Here is a 27,617-nt window from a genome sequence, read left to right as displayed (position 1 = left end):
CAAGCAAGGTTAACAAACATTGGCAACAGTATTTTGGTTAAAATACTGTGCTAAACGTTCTGTATTTTGTTGAAGAATATAGTTTTGAAAACATGTTCTATGTCCTCTCAAACCCTTTTTGAAATAAGATAAAGTATAAATAAATTAAAATAAGCAGATATTGATACTCACCTTCTAAAACCTAGAGTTTGCAACTGGTGGAGACGGAGAGTATTGTCAAAAATTTACATGGCTCTGGGGGAGGCCTGGTGGCACAGCGGTTAAGTGCACACGTCCCACTTCAGTAGCCTGGGGTTTGCTGGTTCTGATCCCAGGTGTGAACACGGCACCGCTTGACAAGCCATGCTGTGGTAGGCGTCCCATATATAAAGTGGAGGAAGATGGGCATGGATGTTAGCTCAGGGCCAGCCTTCCTCAGCAAAAAGAGGAGGATGGGCAGAAGTTAGCTCAGGGCTAATCTTCCTCAAAAAAAAAAAAAAAAAAAAACAAGAGGAAAATTTTACATGGCTCCATATCTGGTTGTCAAATTAAGGAGCGTAATCTCTGAGCTCCTAATTGTCGAAAGTGTTTAAGTAATACAGATATTGTAGTAAAATTGCTGAGAAAAACTGTAAAACTTTTTTTAAACCAGTTGGTTATTTTTTTTTAATTAAATATCGTGTGTAAAGGTATCTAGTTAATTTAGATCTGATGTTCTATTGTATATTCTTAAAATGAGATAAACTGCTAAGTATTGGCTTGTGTTAAAAAAAGGAGCTAAATGTGATTAATGCAGTGAACAGTTCTCATTCAATGAAATTATTTGTTCTGATTTCACAAATGTCTTACCATTCCTATAACCTTGCAATAAAAAAATTGAGGTAATTTATAAACTAGAAAACCATTAGTATTTTCAGTATTTTGGAGCTATCTCTACTCATTGATATCTCTACCTAGTGCTTTGCTCTTTCCAATTTTAATATTGAACTGATGCTTAGTCATTTTCTCATGTATTTTTAGATGGCACACGTTTGTGGGATTTCTGCCTATAATGTTAAAGATAACATTCAGATTAGAGCATTTGAAATTCAAAGCTCTTATTCCCAAGACTTTTTATTGTCTAAAAATAATTAATGATTATAGCTTCTGTAGGCAGAGTCGTTAAGTGATCTTTATGGGGTCCCCCCCCCCCGACACCTTTTTTGAGAGCCAATGTGGTTTGATAGTTTGGGGGCTGTGGTAAAATCATATAAAAGTCTGGAACCAATTGTTTTCTTCCCTTTTTTAGCCCTTGAGAGCCGTATTGCTGGATATTAAGGGTGTCTAAGCAAGACACCTTGCCTTTCTCTCCTCCATCTCCCTTCTTTTTCTCTTCTCTCTTTTCTCCATTCCTCCCCCTCCGCGGATTATCATTTTTTCTCCTCTGTACATAATGTCCTATTCTTTAGTGTTAGGTTTTTTTTTTTTTAGGTAAAGCAGAGGTCCTTTTCCTGGACATTTTTTTTTCAAGTTAATTCTGCTTTTTCTAACTTTTCTAGTATAGCGACTTTTATACCTGCTGCATAGCTTTTGAATGGAATTTAAATACTCATTGTATCCGGATAACTGTGGCAAACTGCCCCTCAGAAAGTAATTGTGTTTTTAGTGTAAATTTTGGCATTTAAAATATTATTTTTGGATAGTGTGATTTCTTGCCTTAAGTTCATCAGTACGTTGGTGTTCTGGGCCTTAGTGGAATGTAAATTGAGAGCTGCTTTTCTGGGTGCATTCAAAGTCCTGAGGATGCCCTTGGACTTTGGTCCAGCTTTGATCCATCAGGATCACTGCTGCCAGGACCACTTTTGGATGCATGAACGAGGCAATTGAGCCTGGGAAGATACAGAACTGAACTATAGTGTGATAACTTTAAGAAGCAAAATGGACATTGTAATTCATTGTTAATATTCAGTGATGGTTCTGTTGATTCGCCCTGCCCCCCCCCTTTTCCTATATCATTAGTTGAGTACACATTATCTCTACCATAGATTATCGAAACTATCTCTGCGCTCTGGTATCTCTGCCTACAGCCTTGCTCCTTGTCTACTTTATTCTTTGTATTGTAGCCTTATCGTCCCGCAGCACTAGTCTTAGATCATGTGCTTAAAATCTTACTCTGGTTCTCCATTGCCTTCAGGTTAAGATTCAAACTCCTTAACAAGACATATAGTTCATTTGGAGCTGAGCCATCCCCTTGTGCCTATTTCTCCAGCAACATTGAATTACTAGCATTCCTCTGAATATGCAATGTACTCTCTTTAGAGTTCTTTCCTTCCTTTCTTTCTTCCATTCCTCTTTCCCTTCCTTCCTTCCTTCTTTTTGTTTAACTAACTCCTACTCATTCAAATCATTGTAGACTTTAGCTCCTTACTGGGTTAGGCACTCCCTCTTATGTCCTGCCATAGTATCTGAATTTACCCAGCCAAATTGTAAATGTTCAGTTGTTTCTTTCCTCAATTAGATTACAAGCTTTTGAGGGTAGGGAGAGTGTCTTATTTACTATTTTATCTCCAGTGTCTACTTGGCACTCAGTTATTGCTTGTTGACTGAATGATCTTTGAATTTTTTCCAGCAGTAATGGTGGGTTTTTTCTCATTCATTAATTCACTGTCATTTGGCCATTGTGATGTGAGGTAGATGGTCAGAATTTGGGGCGCTTACGGTGGCCATGGACTTCAATAAAATTAATTGGATCACATGGAATGTTTATCTCACTATGTCTAACTAATCGCAAGTTAAAATAGACACAGGGCCCTATCAGTAACATGTTTACCTACAAATTTTTTGTTAGATCTGACTTTTCTTCCCAAGGTTTTTACAAGGGGAATGCCTGTCTTGCCATCAATAATCTTTACACTTAGATCTGTCCTTTGGAGAATGATCAGCTGAGGGCTGTCCATCTTGGTTGACATGCAGATCATAACAAGTGTTGCCCCCACTTTTCCCCCCATCCACAGAATTTTATTTTATACACAAAATAGTTTAAACATTATGTTCAGCTTTAAAAGTGTAACTTTAGGGAACTGTGTAGAAGAGGAGAGGGACAATCCCATTAGTTTTCTTTTGATGTGAAAAGAGTGGATTTTGAGTTTATGGTATATCTGAGGGTCTCTTGTGTTTCTGAGCACTGTCTGCTGGGACCACATCTTCTGCTGGGTGCCTTACTTCGTTGCTGTTAGCAAAATTCAGTGCTGTATCCATTTCCCATACATTAGGGCTAACTCTGTTGTCACCCAAGGATTAGTGAGCCTTGTGTTGCTGATGAAGTCCATTTTGATGCAGTACCATTTTGGAAAGATAAGTGCCATCTGGAAGTAACATTAGTCATGACACATACTGACCATAAACCCACAGTAACAGCCTTCCCGGGCACAATCATAAGTGACAACAGCAACAGGAGCCCTTAAATCGTTGAAAATTGCCTTCATGGACTTTGTGAAATAGAGGACCTGCTGATATAGCCGTCAACATAATTTTACGTGAAATATTAACAAGCTTGATGGTGCGGAGCAGAGGAGATAAATTCCTAGAGTCAGATAAATTGGTTCAACTGAATCACACAGCAGAACTATAAAAACTGCACATCCTGGGGCTGTTAAGCAAGGTGAACTTTGCCCTCAAGGAATCTGTACTCTCCCTTCGAGGCCTTGAGCGGGATTTTTGTGCCTGACTTCTGGGAGGTGGTCGCTGCAAAGGCTGCTGCTGGCAGGCTAAAGGGGAAGAGCACAGCCCGCCCTCTCTCCAGGCAGTTTCCCTTCACACCAGGCTTTCCTTCTGCCCAAAACTCAATTTGAATACAACATTGTAAAATCAATCATTTAAAAATGGCACAAGCCATTAAATAAACTGGTGAGTGAGTGGGTGAGAGAGAGAGAGAGGGGACGAAAAGATTAGGAAGTGAAAACAGTAAGCTAAAATGATGACAAAGACAGTAACAGTTTTAGAGACTGAGACGTTATGACATAAAAATCACCTGGGAAAAATTAGGCTCCAAGTTGAAAACCTTTGTGCAGAGAGGCAGTTGGGAGTCATCAAACTTAAGAAGCTGTAAAGTCCAGCAGAATTCCTGAATGTTTCTTCCCATCGCTTGGAGCTCTTTGAAGTGTTCTGTGTCTAGATAGATGTTCTTCTAGCTCACAACGGAAAGCAGGGCCCGGAAGGCCTCGGAAGGCCTCTCTCGTTTGCCTGTAATTCACCCTTCGCAAGCTTTTGGACTGAAGTTAACTCTGAGAAAGCATCCCCGATGGTACCTGCACCCCTGTTCCTCGTTCCTGCCACTGGTTGGCACAGCCCTGCACCAGCTCTCTGTGGGCACCTCCTGCCTGCCCTTGAGAGTGCCATGCCTTAAGTATGTAAATGTGACTTTTTTTTTTACTCTAGCTCCTGACTTAAAATTTAATTTAGAAATAATTCTTCAGGAAAATGACACCTATTGGAAATTTACTGTGCTTTTTATCTCCCCAAAATTGCTCACTTATGTTTCGGGATCATTTTATTATTTAAAAATGAAACAAATTAAACTCATTAACTAGCATGTAAGAGATCCATTCCTTTTATCCCCAATGCATTCCTGAAAATGTAATAAAATCAAATTTCTTAATATTAAATGATGTACATGTTAGGAGGGGAGATTCTATTTCAAGAGAACTAAGAAGATTGTAATGCCAAATTTTGGCTCGGCTGGTCCTGATGCCTGAGACTTGCTGCCTCTGATTGAGAGCCCTCTGGGTGGTCAGGGTTGTGGGAGGGAGCCGGGTAGGAAGGCTGTCTTGCAGTCTTTGCTCTGGGGACTGTGCTAGGCGTGGTGATTTAATGGTCAACAGAACCCCTCAAAGCATCTTCATAGTAGAAGGTCTCGTTGCTTGGATTACATAGTAACCAATAGTTACTTTGTACATTGTATTTGCTGCAGTGTGGAAATTATCTTCCTTTGCCCCTCTGCTCTGAAGGCGGCAACCTCTCCCTCCAGCAGTGCCGAGCCAGTGGGCATTCTTGTGGCTGTGAATCCAACATTTTGAGTTGGGCTCTGAGGACAGAGGAACTAAGAGAATCAAGACTATGCAGCACCTCTGCCCCACTGAGAACCCATCTAATAGTTTGAAAGGAGCGTTCAGCTGAAAAACAGTAACAGGCCCTTTTCAGTAGATAATAACTTGTGATATTTAATGTTCCTCTCTCATACTTCTTATTCTTGCACTGTTTTTACAATTTTGGGTGATGTCGATAGAACCTTAAATTGGTTCCTAAATATTGGGTGTAATTTTAACTTTGAATATAATTTTAGCATAAATATTGGATATAATTTGAACTGTGCATTAAATGTGTTTTATGCCGTGTTTTGACTTATTCTTTTTACCATGATTTGGGGCTTTTGATGATTCTCCTTCTCCTTTTCATCTTTCTTAACATGCACCAGTTGGTTTTGTGTTTTTTTAAAAAGGCAACATAATGGCCTAATATTTAAATATATATGAATCTTTAAATATATGAATTTCCAGTCTTTCCATTTTGATGTATGTCTCATCAATGTTTGACATCTCTAAGTCTCTTATTAAAACTATGGTAATTCTGAGAAGTTATATTTGGTGGAAAATGTTAAAATTAGCAGATGTTTGTTTGTTTTTTTAATTGCCAATAATAGCTGTCATTGAATGTTTACTTTGTGGCTTAATCTCATCTGTTTCTCACAATTACTTTATGAGGTAGGCACTGTTATCCACAGTTTTTTTAAAAACCTTGCGATAAAGTAGTAACTTGCCCAAGGATATGCAGCTGTGAAGCTGGCGTAGCAATCGGGCAGCCTGCTCCCGCCCAGGCTCTCAATCCAGTATGTGTAGACTGCCAGTAACAACCTAAAAATAACCCCAGAAGTAATTCATAAGGATAGGGTATCTGCATGGGAATTTCTCCAGTTGCTATACATCTGAAGTTTCTGATAATTGGCAACATTTAGATTACTGTGGAGAAAGCCCCTCCTCCTCCTCTTCTACAGCTCTCCCCGGTTCTCACGAAACTTGTATCGCTCCTTCACAGGCTCCTCGTTTTCTATCCATCCCATAACTGCTGATCTTGCTAAGACTTTGCACCTCAGCCCTCTTCTATTCTTGCACAGTCTAGTCTGCCTTGGTCCGTGGTTCTCAACTTTGACGGCACTTTGGAGTCACCAGGAGGGCTTAAGAAAAAAAAAATACTGCTGTCTGGGTCTCGGCCCTAGAGATTCTGACTTAATTGGTTTGGGCATCAGGATTTTTTTTTTCCCCTAAAGATTGGCAGCTGAGCTAACATCTGTTGCCAACCTTTTTTTTCTTCTTCTCCCCAAAGCCCCCAGTACACAGTTGTATATTTTTAGTTGTGGGTCCTTCTAGTTGTGGCATGTGGGACGCCGCCTCAGCATGGCCTGACGAGCAGTGCCATGTCGGCATCCCAGATCCGAACCGGTGAGACCCTGGGCCGCGGAAGTGGAGTGCACAAACATAACCACTTGGTCCCAGGATTTTTTTTTTTTGACTCCCCAGGTAATTTCCCTGTGCAGTCAAGATTGAGAACAACTACCCTAGGCTATTTATCAGCAGTTGTGGCCTCTACCTGCTACCTCTTGGCTTTATTTAATTCTCCGTCTAGCCCAGAACTCACAATTCATCACTTCATTATCTTGCCCCTTGTCTTCCCTCATGTCGGTCTGCCCTGTTATCCTGAATCCATCTCATAATTTATAGCTTCTCAACTTTCAAAATCCCGCAGCGGGTAAGACACAGCCACGTGGATTATTACTACGACACATTCATAGTCTCAGGTCTCAGCTGAGCGTCCAGTGCTGTCTGGCAATGCTTTGTTTCTATATTTAGCCCTGTCATCCGTTACTGACAGAAGCTCTTCTTAATCTTTGCCCTTCTATCCTCATTCTTGTCGGATTACCTTAACTCCTGCTTTACCCTGTGGATCCTATCATGCCATTAATTATTTTTTATTTTCTCTCTCTTTACCCCTTGACTAGCTTTTCCCCCTTACCACATATATTCACGTATTAAAAATTAAACTGAAAAACTCTTCTTCAGCTAGTTACTCTTTAGCCCTTTGACTCACTGTCAGATTTCAAGAGAAACTAGTGTTTGTTCACTGTTATCATGCCTCACCTCCCGTTCATTTGCTTCTTAACCTGTCTATCTGCCCAAAGTGCTCTGAGGTCACCGGTGTCCACCCTATCTAGTGGATGTTTCAGTTCTTGTCTTAACCTCTCGGCAGCATTCAATGTTGTTCTTTCTTAAACCCTTCCAAAAAGAAAACAGCCGAGCCAGACCAACCCTTCTGTGACTTTCCTCTCTTCCTGGCTATCTTTCTCCTTCTCTGGTCACTCACTCTTAGTCTCCTTCATGCATTACTGGTTCTCTAACATAGGTTATATTGGTTTGTGGCCACCTGCTAATGGCATGCTCTACCTAATGGAGAGCTTATGTATGTTTACCAAACTGTGGATGGCTCCTATATTTTTATCTCTAGACTCCTCTTCCTTCCGCGCTCTATGTAGCTGTTTATTTACTCTTCATTTATTCAACATTTTAAAAAATTGGGAACATACTCTGTATCATTGTTTTGCTGGACCCCGGAGAGTTCACGGTCTTCTGTAACCTGTCTTCAAGTGTGGTTCACTGCTAGCCTACATCAGAATCATTTGACATGCTTATAAAAATGCAGACTCGTAGGCTCTGCAGCTGGTCCACTGAGTTGTGATTTCTACCTGCTGGCATTCTGTATACTAAATGTTGCAAAACACTAGTCTCCTGGCCTGGGAATTGTCTCAAAGCGGTAAGCTGGGGCGATTAGAGGACTCACCTCATTTGTTTTCCATGTCTCAGGAATCACTGTCCTTCTTTACCTGATGTCCAGTATCCTAAAAATCCTTGTTTCTGATATTTTCTCTGATTTTTTTTTAATTGTTTCAGGTGAGAGAGTAAATCCAGCCCTTGTTTCTTCATCTTGTCCAAAAGTTGAGATCCTGATGGATGGGAGGGGAGAAGCCAAGGGTTTTGACACTTATGTAAGGACAGAGACAAAGCTGCAGGCTATTTGTAATAGCCAAAAACTGGAAACAACCCAAAAGTCCATTAACAGAGAGTAGATAAATAAAATGTGGTATATTAATACAAGGAGTACTGTGTGTAGTGAGAGTGAGTGAACTGTAACTAAATGGAACAGCAAGGATGCCTCTCACAAACGTGACGTGAGGAAATGAAGCCAGACACAAAAGAGTCCACCCTATGGGATTCCATTTAGATAAAATTTTAAAACCAGCAAAGTCAGCCTATGGTGTTAGAAGTTAGGATAGTGTTATCCTTAAGGGAGAGGAGTAAGCAGGGGCGTGTGGGGTTCTGGAAATACTCTGTTTCTTAATCTGGGTCCTGGTTACATGGGTTTTCAGTTTGAGAAAATTCATTGAGCTGTGTATTTATATATGACTTTACTACGTCTATGTTATGCATTGATGAAAAGAACCCCCCGCTCCCAAAATGGTCAACGCTGTAAGCCAAATGCATGATAGGAAGGTAGAACTGGATTCCCAGTATAGAACCTGAAACTGAGAAGGTGCTGAACCCAGGATCCTAAAAGAAAGCAAGTTACCTGGTCCAGGCTGAGGGTGGAAAAGGGCATCCATGACCATGAAAAATCCCGTGCAATGTGTGGGTGCAACAAGTTCAAGTTCATGCTGCCTAGGTAATGCAGAAACCCTGACCTGAGACACGAGGATGAAAACTGGTTTGAAAGCAGTGAACCTCGTAGGACCCTGTCAGAGCCACTCATAAAACTGGTCCACTTGGAGGACTCCGCCACTCAGGCCACTTTTGAGATACCAGGTAAATGGGCTGATGATCACATTTTGAAATATACAGCTGTAGATTGGTTTGCAACACACCAGCATGGCTGAGGCACCCGCAGGCATCATTTCTGTGTGTGGCAGGCAAGGTTAATACATTCTTGCTCCAGAGCATAGCTTTGTTGACATCTACAAGAGTTTTGTAAGGAGAAAGCTTCTGTACTTGTGCAACTCTCCCGTTAGCCACAGCTCCGTGACAGGAAGGAGTTCGCCTGTCGTCGTCGTATCGCCAGTGCACAGGATCCTGCCTAGGGTACATTTGGGGCTTAAAATAGGTTTGTTCAGTAAGGGTACGTGAAGTAGTCATGGAGCTCCATTGTGTGCTGAGCACATTGCTCTGTGAGCTTGTATGTGTGACTTAATGCATATTGTTTTATCGTCGCGATAAACATTTCAAGGAATTTATAACAAGGGGCTAGGTCAGTTGTATTACATAAGTCCAAACAGTCTTCTCCAAAGTAGGATTCTTGTTTCCAAGGAGGTACGCTCGTAGATGGCCCCTTGGGCTATGGAAAGAAAATGTGAGAGAGAGAGAGAGCGAGAGCGAGAGCGAGAGCGAGAGCGAGAGCGAGAGAGAGAGAGAGAGAGAGAGAGAGAGAGAGAGAGAGATTGAGGGGGAGGGGCGGGCACAAATGGGAATATTTTTAAAGGTCCTGCGGTATAGTCTGGCTTATAATTATTTTGAGTAGAAATTTCAGATATAGTACTTATCGTCAGTTTTCTTCACCATAAACCTAGAGAGGGCTTCATTGTTTAGCAAGTCAGAATGTCTTTGATAAAACTCTGCGTTCTTGATCTGAAAGGATAGGAGGTATATCTCTGTGTATTAGCATGTAAAGTAAAATGCCTTCATGAAAAAGAACAGGAAGAAGGATCAACACTGGGCCGTTGAGCAGTTTAAATTACCCTTCTTGGTGATCTGAAGCCTTGCCCCATGCAGTGTGTTAGCGGGCTAGTTTTCTCCGTAATTGGTCATCGCCTCACGTGTGCATGTTCTGATCCAGTTTGACAGCACTTAATCATACAATGGGACCAACGTAGCCTCCACGTCTCAAACTCTTTCCTGATTTCAATGTCTGCCTCTCGTTCACTCGATGCTACATTCTGGATAATTTCTTCAAATCCGGATTCTAGTTTTCCAGTTCTCTTTTAAACTGTGTGTGTGCCATCGTCTGTTTTACCTGTCTATTAAGTTTCTAATGTCAGCGATCATAATTTTCATTCGTAGACATTGTGCGGTTCTTTTCATGTATTTGTGGTCACGTATGATGGTCTCTCTCCTTCCCTCTCTTGGGTTTTGTTCGAGAAACACAGGTAGTTTGCATGCTGGCTTCCGAACCCATGGGGTTAGGTCTCTCCAGGGAGACTTTCCTTTTATTCCACTTCACTAGGGACTGAATTCAAGATAGGCAGCACCCCCGTCTTCCCTCTGTGGGCCAGGATTTTTCTACTTTGCCTTTCAGGGATTCCCTATTTATATGATGTTCTCAGAATGAATTTCCTGTCATTCTTGTCTCAGGCTTGTCACCAGCTCTGGGACCAACGGACAGTCTCAGGGAGGCACCAGCCCTCCCTCACTCAGAGGTTTCGCCTCATTTCTGACCTGGGTGGCTTTCCTTTCCTTTCCTAACAGTTCAGTCATAGATTTAAAAAATGCTTTTAGTGCACATATATTAAAAAGGAGAAGAGAAAATTATAAATATTATATAAGAATTGTGTGTGTGTGTTTTGGCTTGTATATGCATTTTTTAAAAAATCTGTGGAAAGATAAGAAACTAATAATGCTGGGGAGCTACGATGGGAACAAGGCAGATTGGGGGACAGGGGTGACAGAGAGACTTCTTTTCTGTGAAACTTAATATTTTTAGTGATTTGAAGCATATGGATATAGTACCGGTTCGGTCAATTAAATATATAATATAAACTTTTTCCCCCCAGCAATCTAGATGTGTTTTGTACTGAGTGAGTTTCTCCAGACATCTAGTCTACTATTTTGTTGGAAATGGAAGAGTGGTCATTTTTGTGGTTATATAAATTTTAGATCATGGTTTTGCCTCTGTCCAGCCCTCTAAAAGAACTCTGTCCATTATATTTTCCAAACTATCTGTGGCAAAGGATCGGGTCTTTAAAATTTTCCAATCGGTCATGGACCGATACTTTGGTAAACTACAATAAAAAATAAATTCCCAATCACGTGCTTGGATGGCATAGCAATGTCAAATTGCTGTAAAAGTTTCTAAATAACTTTCAAGTTCTTCGCATCACAGACCAGTAAAGAGCGCTCGCGGACTGCCGCCACACCAAGCAGCACTGCTATGGATGGTGCTTGTTATTTTCTGGGATTTTGGTGTTGTGGATCAAAAACTGATCCCACCCTGTTCTTTAAATTTCTTGTTGGTTTAAGATTTTTTTCATTGTGGGTCAGCTGTTTTCTTTCTGTAAAGAGGTGGTATGGCCTTGTCTGAAACATTGGGTGTTTGTTGCAGCACACCACTGCCTGAATGAGGGGAGCGAGCCTGTGGCTACCTGCTGTGGATGGTAGTACTGGTGTACTTCCAGAAGTCATTCATAGATTAATAGTGTATTTCATCGAACCTAAAATGCATTGATACTGGTGTTTTCTTGATCTTCTATAAGGGTCTCGGTTGGTTTTCATGCTACTAAGTCAAATCTGTCATCTGGCTGCCAGCAATTGTCAGATGCCGTTGATTTCAGAGATGTTAACAATGTGTGTCTTAAAATATCTTGCAGATGGCCCCATGACTGTCCCAGCCTCTAATTACTGTTGAGAGCTTGGAGACTTGCTCGTGAGAAAGAGGAAAGAAGCCTTTGGTGACTTCCTCTAGAAATTTTACTACCCTGCCGAATGGCATCTCTTCTCTTTATTGTGACAGCCCAGCATTAACTGGGGCACATCCTCTCTTCTCGAATTGGCATGACTTCCCTCATTAGGAGCTCTGTGCTGCAGCGCCCTTGGGATGGACCAGCACTGAGAACCTTGGCCAACTTATCTCTAACTTGGTGGCACTGTATATCTTCCATTGTCATTAATAGACATTTCTCTCATCATTGAGAATTTTTCTTGCTTTCAACTTCCTTCTGTTCTGCCCCTGCTGTTCTGAGGTTGTGAATATTGGGAGTTCTGCTAATTATCCCATTTCTGTGTTTGTCCTGCAGGCTGCTTGCTACTTCTGTCAGGCATGTGTTATGTGAACTGTTTGTTATAGAAATTCCTCGCATTTTTCTGGTTACCCTTCCATATTTTTCTGGTGCAGATAGGGATTTTTTCCCTGTTATTTTTATAGTTCTTTGGCCACTTTGATGGCAGTTTGGAAGGAAGGACACTTAATGTGTGGGGTAACCGTGTCATTCATTTCTTCACTGCACATTTATTGAATGCCTACTTCAGGCCTAGCACAGTTCTAGGCACTGAGAGTACAGCAATAAACAATAGTCTTAAGCTCCAGCCTTCACTGGGACATTCATTCTGCTTAGTTCTGGTTTACCTAAACTGGAAGCTTTCCTGGTTCTACTTTCTTTCATTTTTAGATATCCCTTTAGAAAAATGTCAATTAAAAAAAATTGAGGGGCCGCCCCAGTGGCGCAGCAGTTAAGTTGGCACATTGCACTTTGGCAGCCCAGGGTTGGCCAGTGCAGATCTCAGGTGCAGACCTAGGCACCGCTTGTCAAGCCATGCTGTGGCAGGCATCCCACGTATAAACTAGGGGAAGATGGGCATGGATCTTAGCTCAGGGCCAGTCTTCCTCAGCAAAAAAAGAGGAGGATTGGCAGCAGGTGTTAGCTCAGGGCTAATCTTCCCCCCAAAAAATTGACCTAGAATTTAGTAATTTGTTGATAGCTAGGTATATACTTTATAGCAATTTGGCACTAATATATTCTCCAGAAATAATATATATTATCATTTTCTTTTCAGCCGATTACACCTCAACAAGAAGGCAACGGACAAACAGCCATATAGCAAGCTCCCAGGGGTGTCTCTTCTGAAACCACTGAAAGGAGTAGACCCTAACCTAATCAACAACTTGGAAACATTCTTTGAATTGGATTATCCCAAAGTAAGTACGGCATTATACTCACCAGCAATGGGCTAGGCCATGCTTTTTTTTTTCCCACCCCCTCATGGTGAACACTTAAAGAAGAATTTTGATGCTACATAAGGTGAAGGTATTAAAAATTGATGATGACGTTGGCCTCATAACATTTACGAGTTAGTAGTAGTAGTCACAGGACAGAAATGGGGTTGAGGAAGAAGATGTTAATTCCTTTCTAACCACCTATATGTCCATCTGAATTAGAAGTCCCTGAGTAAACCTCCTGGCATTCAGACATTTGAATTTTGATTGAGTCATTTGAGTATAAAAATCTTGTTTCCTGAGCATCGCGTGTGAACAACAGGAAGAGGAGGCAGCGGGTGAGAGAGCAGTGGTCAGTGGTCAGAAATTGGATGCAGGACAGCCAGGACTACACGTAACTCCTCTGGAGAATCTGGCTTTTGAGTCAAGAATAGGTTAGAATTAGTGGTAAGATGGAGCTTTATTATACTTTTCAATTTCTTTATTTTTCTGGATTTTAATACCTAATTGTATTGCTCATATCATTTATATAATCTGTACAGTCATGCGTCACTTAACATCTGGGATGCATTCTGAGAAATGCGTCGTTAGGCGATTTCCTCTTTGTGCAAACATCGTAGAGTGTACTTATGCAAGCCTAGATGGTATAGCCTACTACATACCGAGGCTGTGTGGTACTTATCTTATGGGACCACCGTCGTATTTGTGGACCATCGTTGACTGAAATATCGTTATGCAGCGCATGACTCTCTATCTGTAAATGCAGTATACTCCTTTCATTGGAGAACTTCCAGTTTTCTTAAGATGGGAGTATTCCTTTTATCTCTTCCCTTTAGTTTCTTAGGAGAACTTAATATTCCTTGATTTTCTTTTTTAAAGATTTTATTTTTCCTTTTTCTCCCCAATGCCCCTGGTACATAGTTCTATATTTTTAGTTGTGGGTCCTTCTAGTTGTGGCATGTGGGATGCTGCCTCAGCGTGGCCTGATGAGCGGTGCCATGTCCGTGCCCAGGATTCGAACCAGCAAAACCCTGGGCCACCGAAGCAGAGCGCGAACTTAACCACTCGGCCACAGGGCTGGCCCCTATTCCTTGATTTTTGTAATTAGCTTTAATGCAGATTTTTACATTGCCATTTGAGAGACAGCTTTTCAAAGGGTGTTCTGATGGTGACTTGTGAGAAGAATATGTCTTTGAATTTCTACCTGCTTGATTTTCTGTCAAATTTACTTTTCCATCTATGGTCTCTATTCATGTGCTTCAATTTTTACCTTATTGATTCAGTTTTTCCAGTTTTTGCCGCTTGGAGACCCTTTCCCTCCTATGTCTTTTTTCTTTCTTTCTTTTTTTTTTTTTGGTGAGGAAGATTGACCTTGAGCTAACATCTGTTGCCAGTCTTCATCTTTTTGCTTGAGGAAGATTGTCCCTGAGCTAACATCTGTGACAGTCTTCCTCTCTTTTGTATGTGAGATGCCACCACAGCGTGGCTTGATGAGTGGTGTGTAGGTCCACACCCAAGACCTGAACCCCTGAACCCTGGGCCACCAAAGCAGAGTATGCAAACTTAACTGCTACGCCACCCAGCTGGCCCCAGCCCTTCCTATTTCTTTTGGACAGTGTAGCCCAAGCAGTGAGAAGGAAGACGGTACACACACTGCCCTTCTCATGATGACTGGTTTTCATGCTCTGATTTCTTTTATTTTAGTCCTTATTTTTCTCGGTAGCACCAATAAAAAGAACAGAGAAGACACAAATGTGATCCCCTTAATGCAGCTCTTATTAAATATGTAGACATGAATATCATTCAGCTATTTTGTTAGTGTTGTTATGTTATCACTTTCAGAGTTTTGGAGTCTAGGCATTTGAAGCTAATTTGAAGCAAAAATTATATATTTCTTCTAGTTTGTGTGTGTATTAATTTTGGAGATTTGAATCAAATGTGTGTATTATCCAATAAATTAAATCTGTAATTTTTAAAAAGATAACTATGTTCTTCATTTTTTTTTTAAACAATGCAAAAAAGTGACCTTTTATAATTCAGGAATAGTGATATAAATCAAATTAGTCATAAAATAAGCTTTTCGATAAGAAAAGTGGAAGTTTTTCAAGCCCCATATTATGTAAGTAAATGCAAAGGAAAATTTATTTTTATGAATGAAAGAATATTTTCATTGATGATCAGTAAATCTCAGAGCATAGCTTAGAATCATATGTACTTACCTTTGTGAAGCTTAATCTCACATTTCAATTTTTTAACCCTCATCCTACCCTGTCCTCTTTCCCCATCCAGCCACTCTTAAAACTTAGTTATGGAATTTTTATGTTACAGCTCTCACGAGATGGTAGTCATGGAGTTTAAATGGTTGTGGAAGTTAGTGCAGGTTTCAGTTGTAGAAAGAGTTTTTAAAAACAACCCAGGAACATACGTATCCATTAATTATGAACATTTGGGATGAATCCATAATTGATTTTTTCTTCTGAATGAAGTTTGTTTTTAATTACAATTGGGATTATCTCAAGAGCTCTATTTTCTGGTTCTTTTTCCACTCATGTCTTTAAGGCATTTAAATTGGTTGAGGGGAAAGCTATTTTGACACTTATTATAAAATGAGTAACAGTGTATGAGAGATTATTTTGATTCTTCTTTTAGTTCACCGTTTTATTTTCTAACTATAAAAGTATTATTAGCTGTGTAAATAGAAAGTTTAGAAACCAGAGGAAAAGTAAAATTACCTGCAATCTACAGGAAAATTTTGATGTCACAGCATTTTAATTGCTGTGTAAAAGAACAAATGCAGGGGCCGGCCCAGTGGCACAGTGGTTAAGTTCACACATTCTGCTTCTCAGGCGGCCCGGGGTTCACCGGTTCGGATCCCAGGTGTGGACATGGCACCGCTTGGCACACCATGCTGTGGTAGGTGTCCCACATACAAAGTAGAGGAAGATGGGCACAGATGTTAGCTCAGGGCCAGTCTTCCTCAGCAAAAAAGAGGGGGATTGGCAGTAGTTAGCTCAGGGCTCATCTTCCTCAAAAAAAAAAAAAAGTAATATTAAAAAAACAACAACAACACAAAAGAGCAAATGCAACGGCAAATGTACAACAAGAGACTGAAGCGAAACCACTGAAATCTCACGAATCTGAGTGTGAACTGATGAGTCATCTGTGTCCCCGAGGAGGCCTGTAGTCATGAAATGAACATTCACGCGCCTGCCAGGCCCAGGCCACTTTCACATTTGCTTTTTGTTGAATGTGAACATTTTACAAAAGTGTGGAAACGTTTTCATTCTGATGTACCTCTTCCTCTGTTATTTGACTCGGAACATCATAGGCCATTTGGCAAAAAAATAGAATATATGTTGAAATGCTAACATTTTATTTAGTTTTGGACATGTGCAAGAAGATTTACCTCTGCTACTTGTTCTGAATTTCTAGGTTTAAATTTTGGTGAGACTATTACTATACAAATGTTTTATAAATCTACCTTATATGGATACTTACTCCTTAGAAACGATGTAAGAATGAAAAGATGATACAATTCATTTTTCACAAAATTGAGTACTCTTGGCATCAGCAGAGAAGGCGGCATTTTGGGGAGAGATTCAACAGTAGCAGAAAGAGTCAATAATCTGCGTCTGAAGCGGCTTGATGGCTTTACTTCAATAAATTCTGGCCATATGAAGAATTTTTAAATTAACGATCAGAGTTATTAACAGAGTGAGGCTATGTAATTGTGATTTTTTTTCTTTTTTGCAAATATAGACTTGGTTTAAACTGTGACAAGTCCAGTGTCATGTTTGGATTCTTTTTTGTCACTGGTGTAGCTATACTTAAGAGAAATTATTTTCTAACCAAATAATCTTCTAACAAAGAAGTAAAGAAGATTGGGGCCGGCCTGGTGGCGCAGTAGTTAAGTGTGCACCTTCCGCTTCTTGGGGGCCTGGGGTTCGCCAGTTCGGATCCTGGGTGCGGACATGGCACCGCTTGGCAGGCCATGCTGTGGTAGGCATCCCACATATAAAGTAGAGGAAGATGGGCACAGATGTTAGCTCAGGGCCAGTCTTCCTCAGCAAAAAGAGGAGGACTGGCAGTAGTTAGCTCAGAGCTAATCTTCCTCAGAAAAAAAAAGAATTAAAGAAGATTGAAAATAGGATCCATTATTGAAAGATCAAGTATAATACATGCAAGTAAAACTAATAAGTTGAAAAGATTTGGGATTTACCAAATAAATTTGAAAAACTGTATGAACTACCTAGTTCTTGAAAATAGCTAAGTATTTAATATTTCTTGTCAAAACTTTGAATTCAGAGCAGTTTTCTGAAAAAACATGTCCTTCCTGGTATCTGTCCTTTGCTCCAAAGTTACCCTTGGACAAGTGCATCAACTTAACGAATATATTCATCACCTCCTGTGTGCCAGAGAATGTTCTAGGCATTTGGGGTCTAAGTCCATTCTGCTATAAAACTTATATTCGACTGTAATCCACTCTCATCATACTATTTTTCTGTAAATGTGATGTGTAGTTATCTATATATAATTCAAGATATTCCAGCTTGATATGCAATATGAATGATTAATATGTATTAAAATATTGTCCTATTTTAAGAGGATATTTTTTGTTGTTTACTATAGTAAAAAGTTTATATTCCTAATGGCTACAGGGCTGAAACAATGAGGAGATTTTTCTGATTTTTTTTTACATCTAGATCTAATATCATTTATGCATCTAAAACAAAAAAGTAGCATTCATGCTTATTACAGTTTTAGATATTCAGTTCTTAAATATCAAAGGGCTGAATCCCTGTTCGTGGAATTTCTAGACCTCTCTTATCCTCAGCCTTTTAGTCATTTCACTATTTGAAAAGAAAAAGGGAAAATTAGTCAGTTTAGCTGTTTGTATAGCAACCTTCCTAAAGATTTGGTAAAGGCTAACCTTCTCACCCAGAGGACTCTGGGCTTTATTTCTAGATTTTATGTGTTCATACTGTGCCCATTTGTAGTGGAATTTACTATACCTTATATCCCTTACAGATTTATAAAGTAAATGTTTTCTTGAAATATTTTGTGATTTTTTAAATAAACATTGTATTTTTGAACATATATATTTATGCCTAAACCTTTAGATAGTATACAAATATCTGAAAAATTATTTTTGTTAGCTTAGAAAGCCTTTGACCAATTTAATACCTTTTTTTTTTTTTTTGCCACTTGTAGTGTAGTTGGAATGATTTAACTATTCTAATACAGAGATTTCTAGCAGATAAATGTTTGATCGAATTGTGAAGACACAGAGGTAGTTACCATAGCTGAAAAATGAAGATTCCTGGTTAAAATCTAATGCTTTAGAAAACAGTAGAAAACACTTGGAATGTGTTTCTACCCCAATTTGGTATAATTTTCATTATCAGAAACAATTAAGCAAAAGTTATGTGTTTAGGGGGCTGGCGTGGTGGCATAGAGGTCAAGTTCACATGCTCAAGCCAAGGTTTCGAGCATTCAGAACTGCGGGCGCCGACCCATACCACTCAACAAGCCATGCTGTGCTGGCATCCTACATACAAAATAGAGGAAGATTGGCACCAATGTTAGCTCAGCAACAATATTCCTCAAGCGAAAACAGGAATTGGCAACAGATGTTAGCTCAGGGCCATTCTTCCTCACCAAGAAAAAAAAAGTTACATGTTTAATAAAAGTATGAACATTCTTTAGATAATGTGAACTGAGTTAGATTTGTACTCTGGCTAATCAAAGGTATTTGTTTTTCATTTGAAATTAAGAGGGGAGTCAATAAAAATAAAAACTTTAAACCTTGCATTTGAATAAGTTATACCTCCCTTATTTATACTAACACCATATACTTCTCAAAAAACATTTGCTGCAACCTAGGATAGCTTTTTTCCTTCCCCTTGAGTACATTTCTAGTGTTATACATTACAAAGTTTTCTCTTGCCGGGGACAAAAGCTAAGAGTAGCTTTTTAATTGCATTGTATGGAATTGTGTTGCTTATAAACATTTCCTTTCACTCTATTTGCACATACCTGCAAAACGGCATAAATTATAAAAGCATTAGAGAAACTATGCTGTGTTTGGAAAATCAAGGAACTCTTTAGAGCCAGCCTGGCTGAGCAGCTCTCTGTAGAAGGAAAGCTAATTGTTACTCTTACCCTTTAGAAAGTCACTCAAGCTTTCTAATCTTCATCGTTAAGGTCACGGTGTTTTGGCAGCTCAACCAGACGTTGTTTTGAAAGTCAAGTTGGGAGGATGGCCAGTGCTTTGTGAGACTTAGAGTCAACCCTTTGGGAAATTTCAGGGGTGGGCAGGAGTGGTGCACTTTGCATTCGCAGATTTTTGTCCGGTCTGTGGGACAGGTAGCTATAAAGTTACTTGATTATTTCAATACCTATTGCAGTGGCAATTTTGGTCAGTCATCATTAAAGGTAGATATTGGATAGAATGTATAATAACAGTAGGTAGGGGCCGGCCTGGTGGCATAGTGGTTGAATTCGTGCACCCTGCTTCAGAGGCCCGGAGTTTGCAGGTTCAGATCCTGGGCACAGACCTAGCACCACTCGTCAAGCCATGCTGTGGCGGCATCCCACATAAAATAGAAGAAGATTGGCGTGGATGTTAGCTCAGCGACAATCTTCCTCAAGCAAAAAGAGCAAGATTGGCAACAGATCTTAGCTCAGGGCCACTCTTCCTCACACAAAAAAATAATAAATCACAGTAGGTAGAAAGTATGAGGAAAGTATGCCTTGTTTTTCCCTCTACTTAATTATTGAGAAAACATTTCTTGTGCTTGAAAAGAATCTTACCTTATTAGCTAAACCTTCCTCATTGACCTTAACCCTGGTCCTTCTGTGCTCCACCACTAATTTCTGTATTTCCAGTTTTTGCTGAGATAATATTTATTAGACAAACAGTAATTAATTATTGTGTTCAAGGACTCTGTAAACATTTTATTTCCATTTTTTACTTGCGTATGCTTATCAATGGAAATAAATAAAACAAGTCTTCACATTACCTGAGTTAGTCCCTGTATATTAGACACTTAAAAAGTTGTATTCTTAGCTTTTATCTTTTAGAGCACATGGCTTTGTTGGGTTTTTTTGTGGACATAATCAACCTCCCTCCTTTGCTTAAAAATGTTCAACCTGTTTTAGAAAGGGAGTTTGGTGGGAAATTTTTCATTGAGTCAGCATGAATTTATCACTGCTTTTCAAAAAAATACTACTTAGAATACATATCCCAAAAAATAGTAGAGTAGCATCTTTGTATGTGAAAGCAAGCACTTTAAAAAATTGAGTTTATTAAATGGTAACTTAGAGGTTTAGCTCAAGATTTTATAAACCTGGTTACATGTCAGAATCACTTCAGAGATCTGATTCAAAAGTCTAAGAATGGGGCCCAGTATTTTCTTTTTAAAATAAATGTCCCAGGGGAATTTTGACACAGTCGGTCAAGTGCTAAGAAATGACTTCCTTAATTTCCTGTCAAAGAGTAAACATAGCACTGGGCAAAATAAAGTCCTGAGTATTTTCATAGTTAAAAGGCTGGGCATGCTTTTCAGGATCATAAATTTTGAATCAAATGAAATTCTATTTTATTTCAAAAAGTTGTAATATGACAAAAAAAATTCTAGTCTCACTTTGTCCTTTTCATGTGAAGAGTTTGGGAAAGCCCATTAAATATTATCATAATGGGATTTGACATGTAATTTATAATAACTTCCTGAAATAATAAGTTCAGAGACAAATTTTCTAGAGAGTGGAGGGTGTGTTTATTTTGCTTTCTATGTTGCTTTTACATTGCGAGGCACGCTGCGAGCATTTAGTAAATCTTCCATGATGAAGACCACGGAGAAGCTCTGGGTCCAGTTTAATTGCTAGGCCATGCCTATCTGGGAATGGCAAGACTTCAGCTGTGAACACTGCCCATCTCTTCATTATCTCTTCTGCTCACAAACAGGGCCCTGTTCTGGAGAGGCTGCTCTCGATTAAAGCAACACTTGATATCATAAGTGTTTGCGTCCGTTATGAATACTCTCTTAACTTTTAAACTGTGTGTATACAATTGCTTATTTTTCTTAATGCCTTTTGATCAATCCATAAATGCTAATCATAAGTGCTTATTTTCGTAAAAGAGGTTAATTTGCATAAAATATGTTCTTTGGCTAGTATGAAGTACTCCTTTGTGTACAAGATCACGATGATCCAGCCATCGATGTATGTAAGAAGCTGCTTGGAAAATATCCAAATGTTGATGCTAGATTGTTTATAGGTAAGTAACAAATAAATTCTGCAATAACCCTTTTGCTTTAATAGTATTAAGAATCAGTAATCTTCTTTGCATTAAACAGAAGATTAAGGTGTTAGCCACCCATTGAAGTTATTAGCTTGTGTAACCACCTTATCTATGTTTGTTGGAGTAGTGAAAGGTGTTTATATCCTTTTGAGAAAAGTTATAGAAACAAAGATTTTTTTTTCATATCTAGGCTTAACAAAATAACAAAAAAATTACCCCAAACTATGTTTTAGTTGTCAGTTGAGACCTGAGAGTCTGCTATTTTTGTTTCACTGTAATTGGGAGTGAGCAATAGAATTCACTTTTATTATATTACAAAAGTGTTTTTCCAAAAGCCTACAGGCTTATTCTAAAGACTTGTGGATGTATATTTGCCACTAAATACTGATTCATACTATTAATGCAAGAACTTAAGAATTAGGAAACTGAAACTAATGAATTTTCAAAGATAAATGATATAATTGTCTTTTTGAGAATGGACAATTTTTTCTAAGTATGTTATTATGAAATAAGGAATGTAAAACAATGTTAGAATATGTTTGTTTAGATTATTAAATATGCAAGTAGTTTTCACTTCTCTCTACTGTGTATCTGTATAATAGAAAATATTTTCAGTTTTGCATGAGTTGTTTTTCACTGCTGTACCTTTAAATTTTTAGGTGGCAAAAAGGTTGGCATTAATCCTAAAATTAATAATTTAATGCCAGGATATGAAGTTGCAAAGTATGATCTTATATGGATTTGTGATAGTGGAATAAGAGGTGAGGTTTTTCTTAATTATTTTATAAAACTCTTCATTTGATGATAAAATGCCAAAAACAATTTAAAAATACATTGATCAATCCTTTTTGTTTGCCTAATAAAGTAATTCATTTCATCATTGTTTCATGTAATATATCAAGTTATACTTACTAAAATTTTGATTTTTTTTCTATGCTAACTTAGTATGTTACGTGTATAAAAATGTTTTCATTTTGATGAGAAAATTCCAACCATTAAAAAAATAGTCATGGTCCCTTATGCAGTCTACAGCCTTTTTCATAGCTGTAAATTTCCCCTCGTTCGTATGACATTTGTATTTTACTTTAATCTGTTTGTGGTGTGCATAATATATTCTCTCATACAAAGGGACAGAAATTAATAGGTGCATATTTTATTAGGATACACACATTTATTAGAATACCTCCATGGCTTTTTCCTTAGATAATTTTAGCAGGAAGCCCTTTATATACGGAAGTTCCAGGGTACATTTTTAAACATTTTTACTTAGAATAATTTCAGTGTTCTGTAATATTGTTAGATTCTAATTACCTCGAGTTTCTCGACCTCAGCGCTGTTGACCTTTGGGGCTGGATAATTCTTTGCTGTTGGGCAGTCCTGCAGGATGTTCAGCAGCCTCACTCTACCTGCTGGTTGCCAGTAGCACCCCTCTCTCAGCTGTGACAACCAGAAATGTCTCTAGACATTGCCGAATGTCCCCTGTGTGCCAGCGGTTGAGAATGTGCCCTTAAATATGTGTATTTAAGGCCCAAATACACTTTTATACAATTGATTTAGTTCTTAAATACTTGAAGGAAATAAAAATGGAGTCATGTAAAATGATAGGAGATTTTTGCTATTTGAAGACGGGAGAATGATTTAAATTTTTTTATTAGCTTAAAATGCAAATTTAAAAGTTAATACAAGTGTAGTGCTCCTCATTAATCAAGATCATTATAAATCTATCAATTCATGGTCAGAAATTATGTTCATTCTTCACACTTGCTATCTTAAATTATTTGCTATCCTCTGTTTGTTATGCTTTCAGTGGACAAATCTCTGTCAAGTGTATTCTCATTCAATTCCTGTTAGTAGTTTTATGAGATAGAAAATCTCATACCGTCTAAGAAAGTGCAGGCTCATTTCCTATCGCTGAAGAATGGAGGAGCCAGCATAAAAACTGAGGTCCCTTGACCTCTGCTCCTTTTCCACTAGGACACATTGTCCGTTACTCCTGTTTGGAGGTTCTGAGATGGAGGGAGTAATCTATTCAAGGTATATCCGCCTTTGGTACATATCAGGTATGTACCAGCCTGCAAATGTACAGAGTGAATTAGCTTATCATGAATTACGCCGTTTTGAAATTTTGTATTCTACTCAGAAAGGTGGTCGATTCATTTTATTAGATCCAAATGTACAAAAAAGAATTTATTTTCATTAAGAATTTAATAGCAACTCACAAAATATATTTTGCATTAGTGGACATTTTACTTAGAAGATTTTTTCCTCTCTCTCTCCCTCTCCACCTGTTTTTCTTTTTTGTTGTAGTAATTCCAGACACACTCACTGACATGGTTAACCAAATGACAGAGAAAGTGGGCCTGGTTCACGGGCTGCCTTACGTAGCAGACAGACAGGGCTTTGCCGCCACATTAGAACAGGTAAGTGTGATGTCATAAATAATATTCTTGTTTATCAGACCCAGAATCTCCCAGAAGCGCGCGATTATTCTGAGTGTTGAGATGAGCTACCTGAAGTTGACTGTCTTAAGTCCGTTTTAACCTGCCGAGTACTGAGTCCTCAAGTTGAGAGTAGCTGTTTTTATTCGAGTGGAAATTCAGCTGCCAACTCTACACGCTGGCAGTGAGTGAACAGGAAGCTTCTGTGGTCTTCTTCCCAGCTGAACACAGTCTATTCTTTTTCTTTATGGTCCTCGCTTTCCCTTCTAGAGTTCAGTTCTAGACTGTTGACCTACATAAAAGTACATGTCATACGGTTCTTTCAAAGATCCAATCTGAAAAGGATCCTTTTTACGTATCACCAAGTATTTCAAATATACAAAAAAAAGGAAAATCGTTCATACAAAGTCATTAGAAAATCCATTTGATTTCCTTTTAAAACAGATCTCTGAAAATTATCTGAGACTTGCTTTATGTTTTCCATTTTTTCTCTTCACTTTACAAGAGAAATGTAAACATGTCTGTAAGGAAACTATAAATTATGGGAAAATATAAGAAGCAAAAAACCAAACTTCTCATAACCCTGCCAATTAGAGGAAGTTTCTATTTTTAAAAATTAAAAAAAAAATTGTTTGTTTTAGCATTTTAGCACTAGGGTTCTTTTTTTTTTCCTATGTATCTTTTGAAAAACAAACTTGAAATAGTACTCTAAAAATAATTTGTATCTTATTTTTGTCACTTCATAAGCTTTCCCCCAAATCATTAATAATTTCTTATAAAAGTACTTTTTATTGGCTGTATCATAGACTATCATATATATGTATCCTATACTTTACTTAACCATTCCTGTTCTGTTAAACATTTAAAAGGAAAAACTTGTCTTAACGTTATAAGGGAAGCATATATGGTTTCAGTCTTTAAATATATCAACTTGCTTTTAAGCGTATGTACATTTATATTCTTTTGAATTACAGTTTTATGATTACCACACATCTGAGGGGCTAAAGGTACATTGTGGAAACTTGCCTTGAACCTTTGGCAAAAAAAAAAAAAAAACCACATGGGCTCTTTCTTTTTCTTTTCCTTTTTTTTTTTTTTTTGAATGTTCATAGCAACTTTATTTGTAATAGCCAAAACCTAGTAATAACCCAAGATGTCCTTGAATGGGTACACACCAAAGAATACTAAAGATAATAAGGAATACTAAGCAAGAAAGAATAAACTGTTGATATATGCAACAATTTGGATAAAACTCCTGAGAACTATGCTAAGTGAAAAAAGACTGTCCCCCAAAGGTTACACACTGTGTAACTCCATATATATAACTTTCTTGCAATGACAGAATTATGGAAATGGATAACGTATTAGTGGTTATCAGTGGTCAGAGAAGGGGGTCTGTGGTTATCAATGGACCACATAAGGAATCCTTATGGTGAAACTGTTTTATATCTTGGCTGTATCAATGTCAATATTCTGATTGTAATATTGTACAATGGTTTTGCAAGATGTTACCATTGGGGAAAACTGGGGTACGTGGGATCTCTTTGTATTCTTTCTTTTTTTTTTAAGGTAACATTGGTTTGTAACATTAAATCAGTTTGGGTATATACCATTATATTTCGATTTCTGTGTAGACTACATCATGTTGACCACCTAAAGACTAATTACCGTCCATCATCGCACACATGTGCCCTGTTACTCTTTTCGCCCTCCTCCCTCCCCCGTTCCCCCTGTGATCACCAATCTAATCTGTGTATCTCTGTTTGTTTGTTGTTTTTATCTTCCACTTACGGGTGAAATCCACGAGCTCTTTATTAATATTACCTATGAATATATTTGTCCAACTGCAAGAAATCATTCGTCTTAAATAGAGTTTTTGTTTAGTAAAAGAAACTCTAGGTAGTTACTTTAAAGTAAAATACTTTTCATTCTTATATGCCACGTTGTTCTTTTGTTTTAGAAATATCCAAGTTTATGAATATGTCAATGATAAACGTCTCCCAGATTACACCCACTCCCTTAATTTGGGTTTTATCCCTAAGGGTCACTGTGCCATACATGGAGTGAATGAAAATAGGCCAGAGGAATTGTTCCAGTCTGTTAAAAAAAATCCTAGGAGCCTTCGACACAGTCCCTAGTCATACCTCATTCCTAAGACCTCCCTTAATAACTGCTTAAGGAATTAAGATGTGCGCTTCTGGTCTTAGAAGTTTGGTTCAATTCAGTCCCACAAACTCTGGGGCTTCATTACAGTCTGGACACAGGGCAGGTATCGGGAATCATATTCTTAATCGCCCCTGATAATTCTCTTGTTCTATGCTGTGTAACTCCTGCCATTGAGAAAGATGACTGCTATTTCAAGCTTATTAGAAAAGGCAGCATGTCTAAGAGGTGAATCATAAATCAGGTTTTATGTCTAACACAGTAGGGTGATGTCTCTCTTATTCTACCCTTAATTTAGCTGTTTGCCTATCTCATGACTTCAAAGCATATCTAGGGAAAGGGCAGTAAAACGGGAGACAGAATTTTATATCCATCCTGTTTATGAAAAATAAAACTGGGAGAATTGGGAAGAAGCTCAGTGACATGGGGAGGAAGCAGCTAGCTATGAAAGGATATAAGAAAAAGAATTAAGAAATAGGGTTGTCCGGTGGGTTAGTATACCTATAGGTGACATTTATATGTATGGATGCGTGCGTGAATATCTGCACATACGTACGCACACACGTACACACATGCATACGCTTGTATATACGTAGATTGTGTGCACTTGAACATTCTGAAAGCAGGATGCATTAAATATTTGTTAATGTTTTGTATGTCAATAAGTAATATTTTTGCCTGTCTTATTTTATATCCAAAGTAAGTTTTATTTGGATAAATCTTTGGCTCTTGCAGTTTTAGGGAAGACAGTATTTGTTTGAGAATAGAATATACTTTTCCCTCCTGGAAGTAAATTTTGCTTTGTCGTGGTGATAACAACAAGAGTAATCAACCAACCAAGATATCACTGCCTGCCTGCTACGTGTAAACACTGTTTTGTACCAGTTTTTATTTACGTAGTTTCTGTAAGAATAATAGGATATTCACTCAATCATACTTAAAGGAAATTCATTAGGAAAAATAGTTTATAAATACCATATTCATACCATAAAATTCTAATTGTGTACTCCATATGTTTTTGTTTTTGTTTTGACAGGTATATTTCGGAACTTCTCATCCGAGGTCCTATATCTCTGCCAATGTCACGGGTTTCAAATGTGTGACAGGAATGTCCTGTTTAATGAGGAAGGATGTGTTAGATCAAGCAGGAGGACTTATAGCTTTTGCTCAATACATTGCTGAAGATTACTTTATGGCCAAAGCAATAGCTGACCGGTAAGAAAACTAAATTACATTAGGCTGTAGAATTTCAGTCCCTCGCTTCTGTTGGTTTTCCTGTTTGTTAAACCCATGCATTGAGAGCTATTTTGTTGTTTTATTTTTTGCTAGTGAGTACAGAATAGGTTAGTATTTTTAGAAAGTCATTTGTATTAATTATTCATAGATACATAATGATAAGGAAGTAAATGTTCTGATTCCTCATCATTCTTCAGATTAATGTGGTCTGAAGTGATTAAAAGGAAGCTTCTCTGTGATTGTGAATTTTTGTTATTATGGATGTAAATTCCTGTATGCTTTAGAGGAATTAAAACTATCAGTGCGGTCGTAAGCCCATAGGTGAAAATGTAAAGATATGATTTTAAGTTTTGAAATTTCTCAGTAGATTATTTGGTCCTCTGCTAAGAAGCCACCTAATGATTCACATGATTGACTTAACGTTTCTCTTTCACAAAATGATACTTGTTTGCTTTTAAAGGGGGTCGTTGCCTTGTGTGATCATTTATTAAAGATGTGAT

At 38.3% G+C, this 27,617-nt stretch overlaps 1 protein-coding gene and 1 long non-coding RNA gene across 2 annotated transcripts in view; one reads left to right on the top strand and one right to left on the bottom strand.

Moving 5' to 3' along the window:
- The window catches only part of LOC139046357 (uncharacterized), a 34,775-nt gene extending 25,911 nt beyond the window's left edge, over nucleotides 1-8,864 (bottom strand). Inside the window, exon 1 of the long non-coding RNA XR_011506290.1 lies at nucleotides 172-8,864. This is a non-coding gene — a long non-coding RNA (uncharacterized lncRNA). The remainder of the gene's footprint in view (nucleotides 1-171) is intronic.
- UGCG (UDP-glucose ceramide glucosyltransferase) overlaps nucleotides 1-27,617 on the top strand; it is a 37,315-nt gene that overhangs the window by 4,957 nt on the left and 4,741 nt on the right. Inside the window, exons 2-6 of the mRNA XM_014834465.3 lie at nucleotides 12,819-12,960; nucleotides 21,154-21,256; nucleotides 21,940-22,041; nucleotides 23,588-23,700; nucleotides 26,918-27,096. Coding sequence (XP_014689951.1) covers nucleotides 12,819-12,960; nucleotides 21,154-21,256; nucleotides 21,940-22,041; nucleotides 23,588-23,700; nucleotides 26,918-27,096 — 639 coding nt within the window. The remainder of the gene's footprint in view (nucleotides 1-12,818; nucleotides 12,961-21,153; nucleotides 21,257-21,939; nucleotides 22,042-23,587; nucleotides 23,701-26,917; nucleotides 27,097-27,617) is intronic.

This window comes from Equus asinus, chromosome 10 (assembly GCF_041296235.1).
Source record: "Equus asinus isolate D_3611 breed Donkey chromosome 10, EquAss-T2T_v2, whole genome shotgun sequence".
NCBI classification, from domain to species: Eukaryota; Metazoa; Chordata; class Mammalia; order Perissodactyla; family Equidae; genus Equus; species Equus asinus.
Note: the sequence above shows the minus strand (reverse complement) of the source record. Positions and strands in the feature narration are given on the sequence as shown.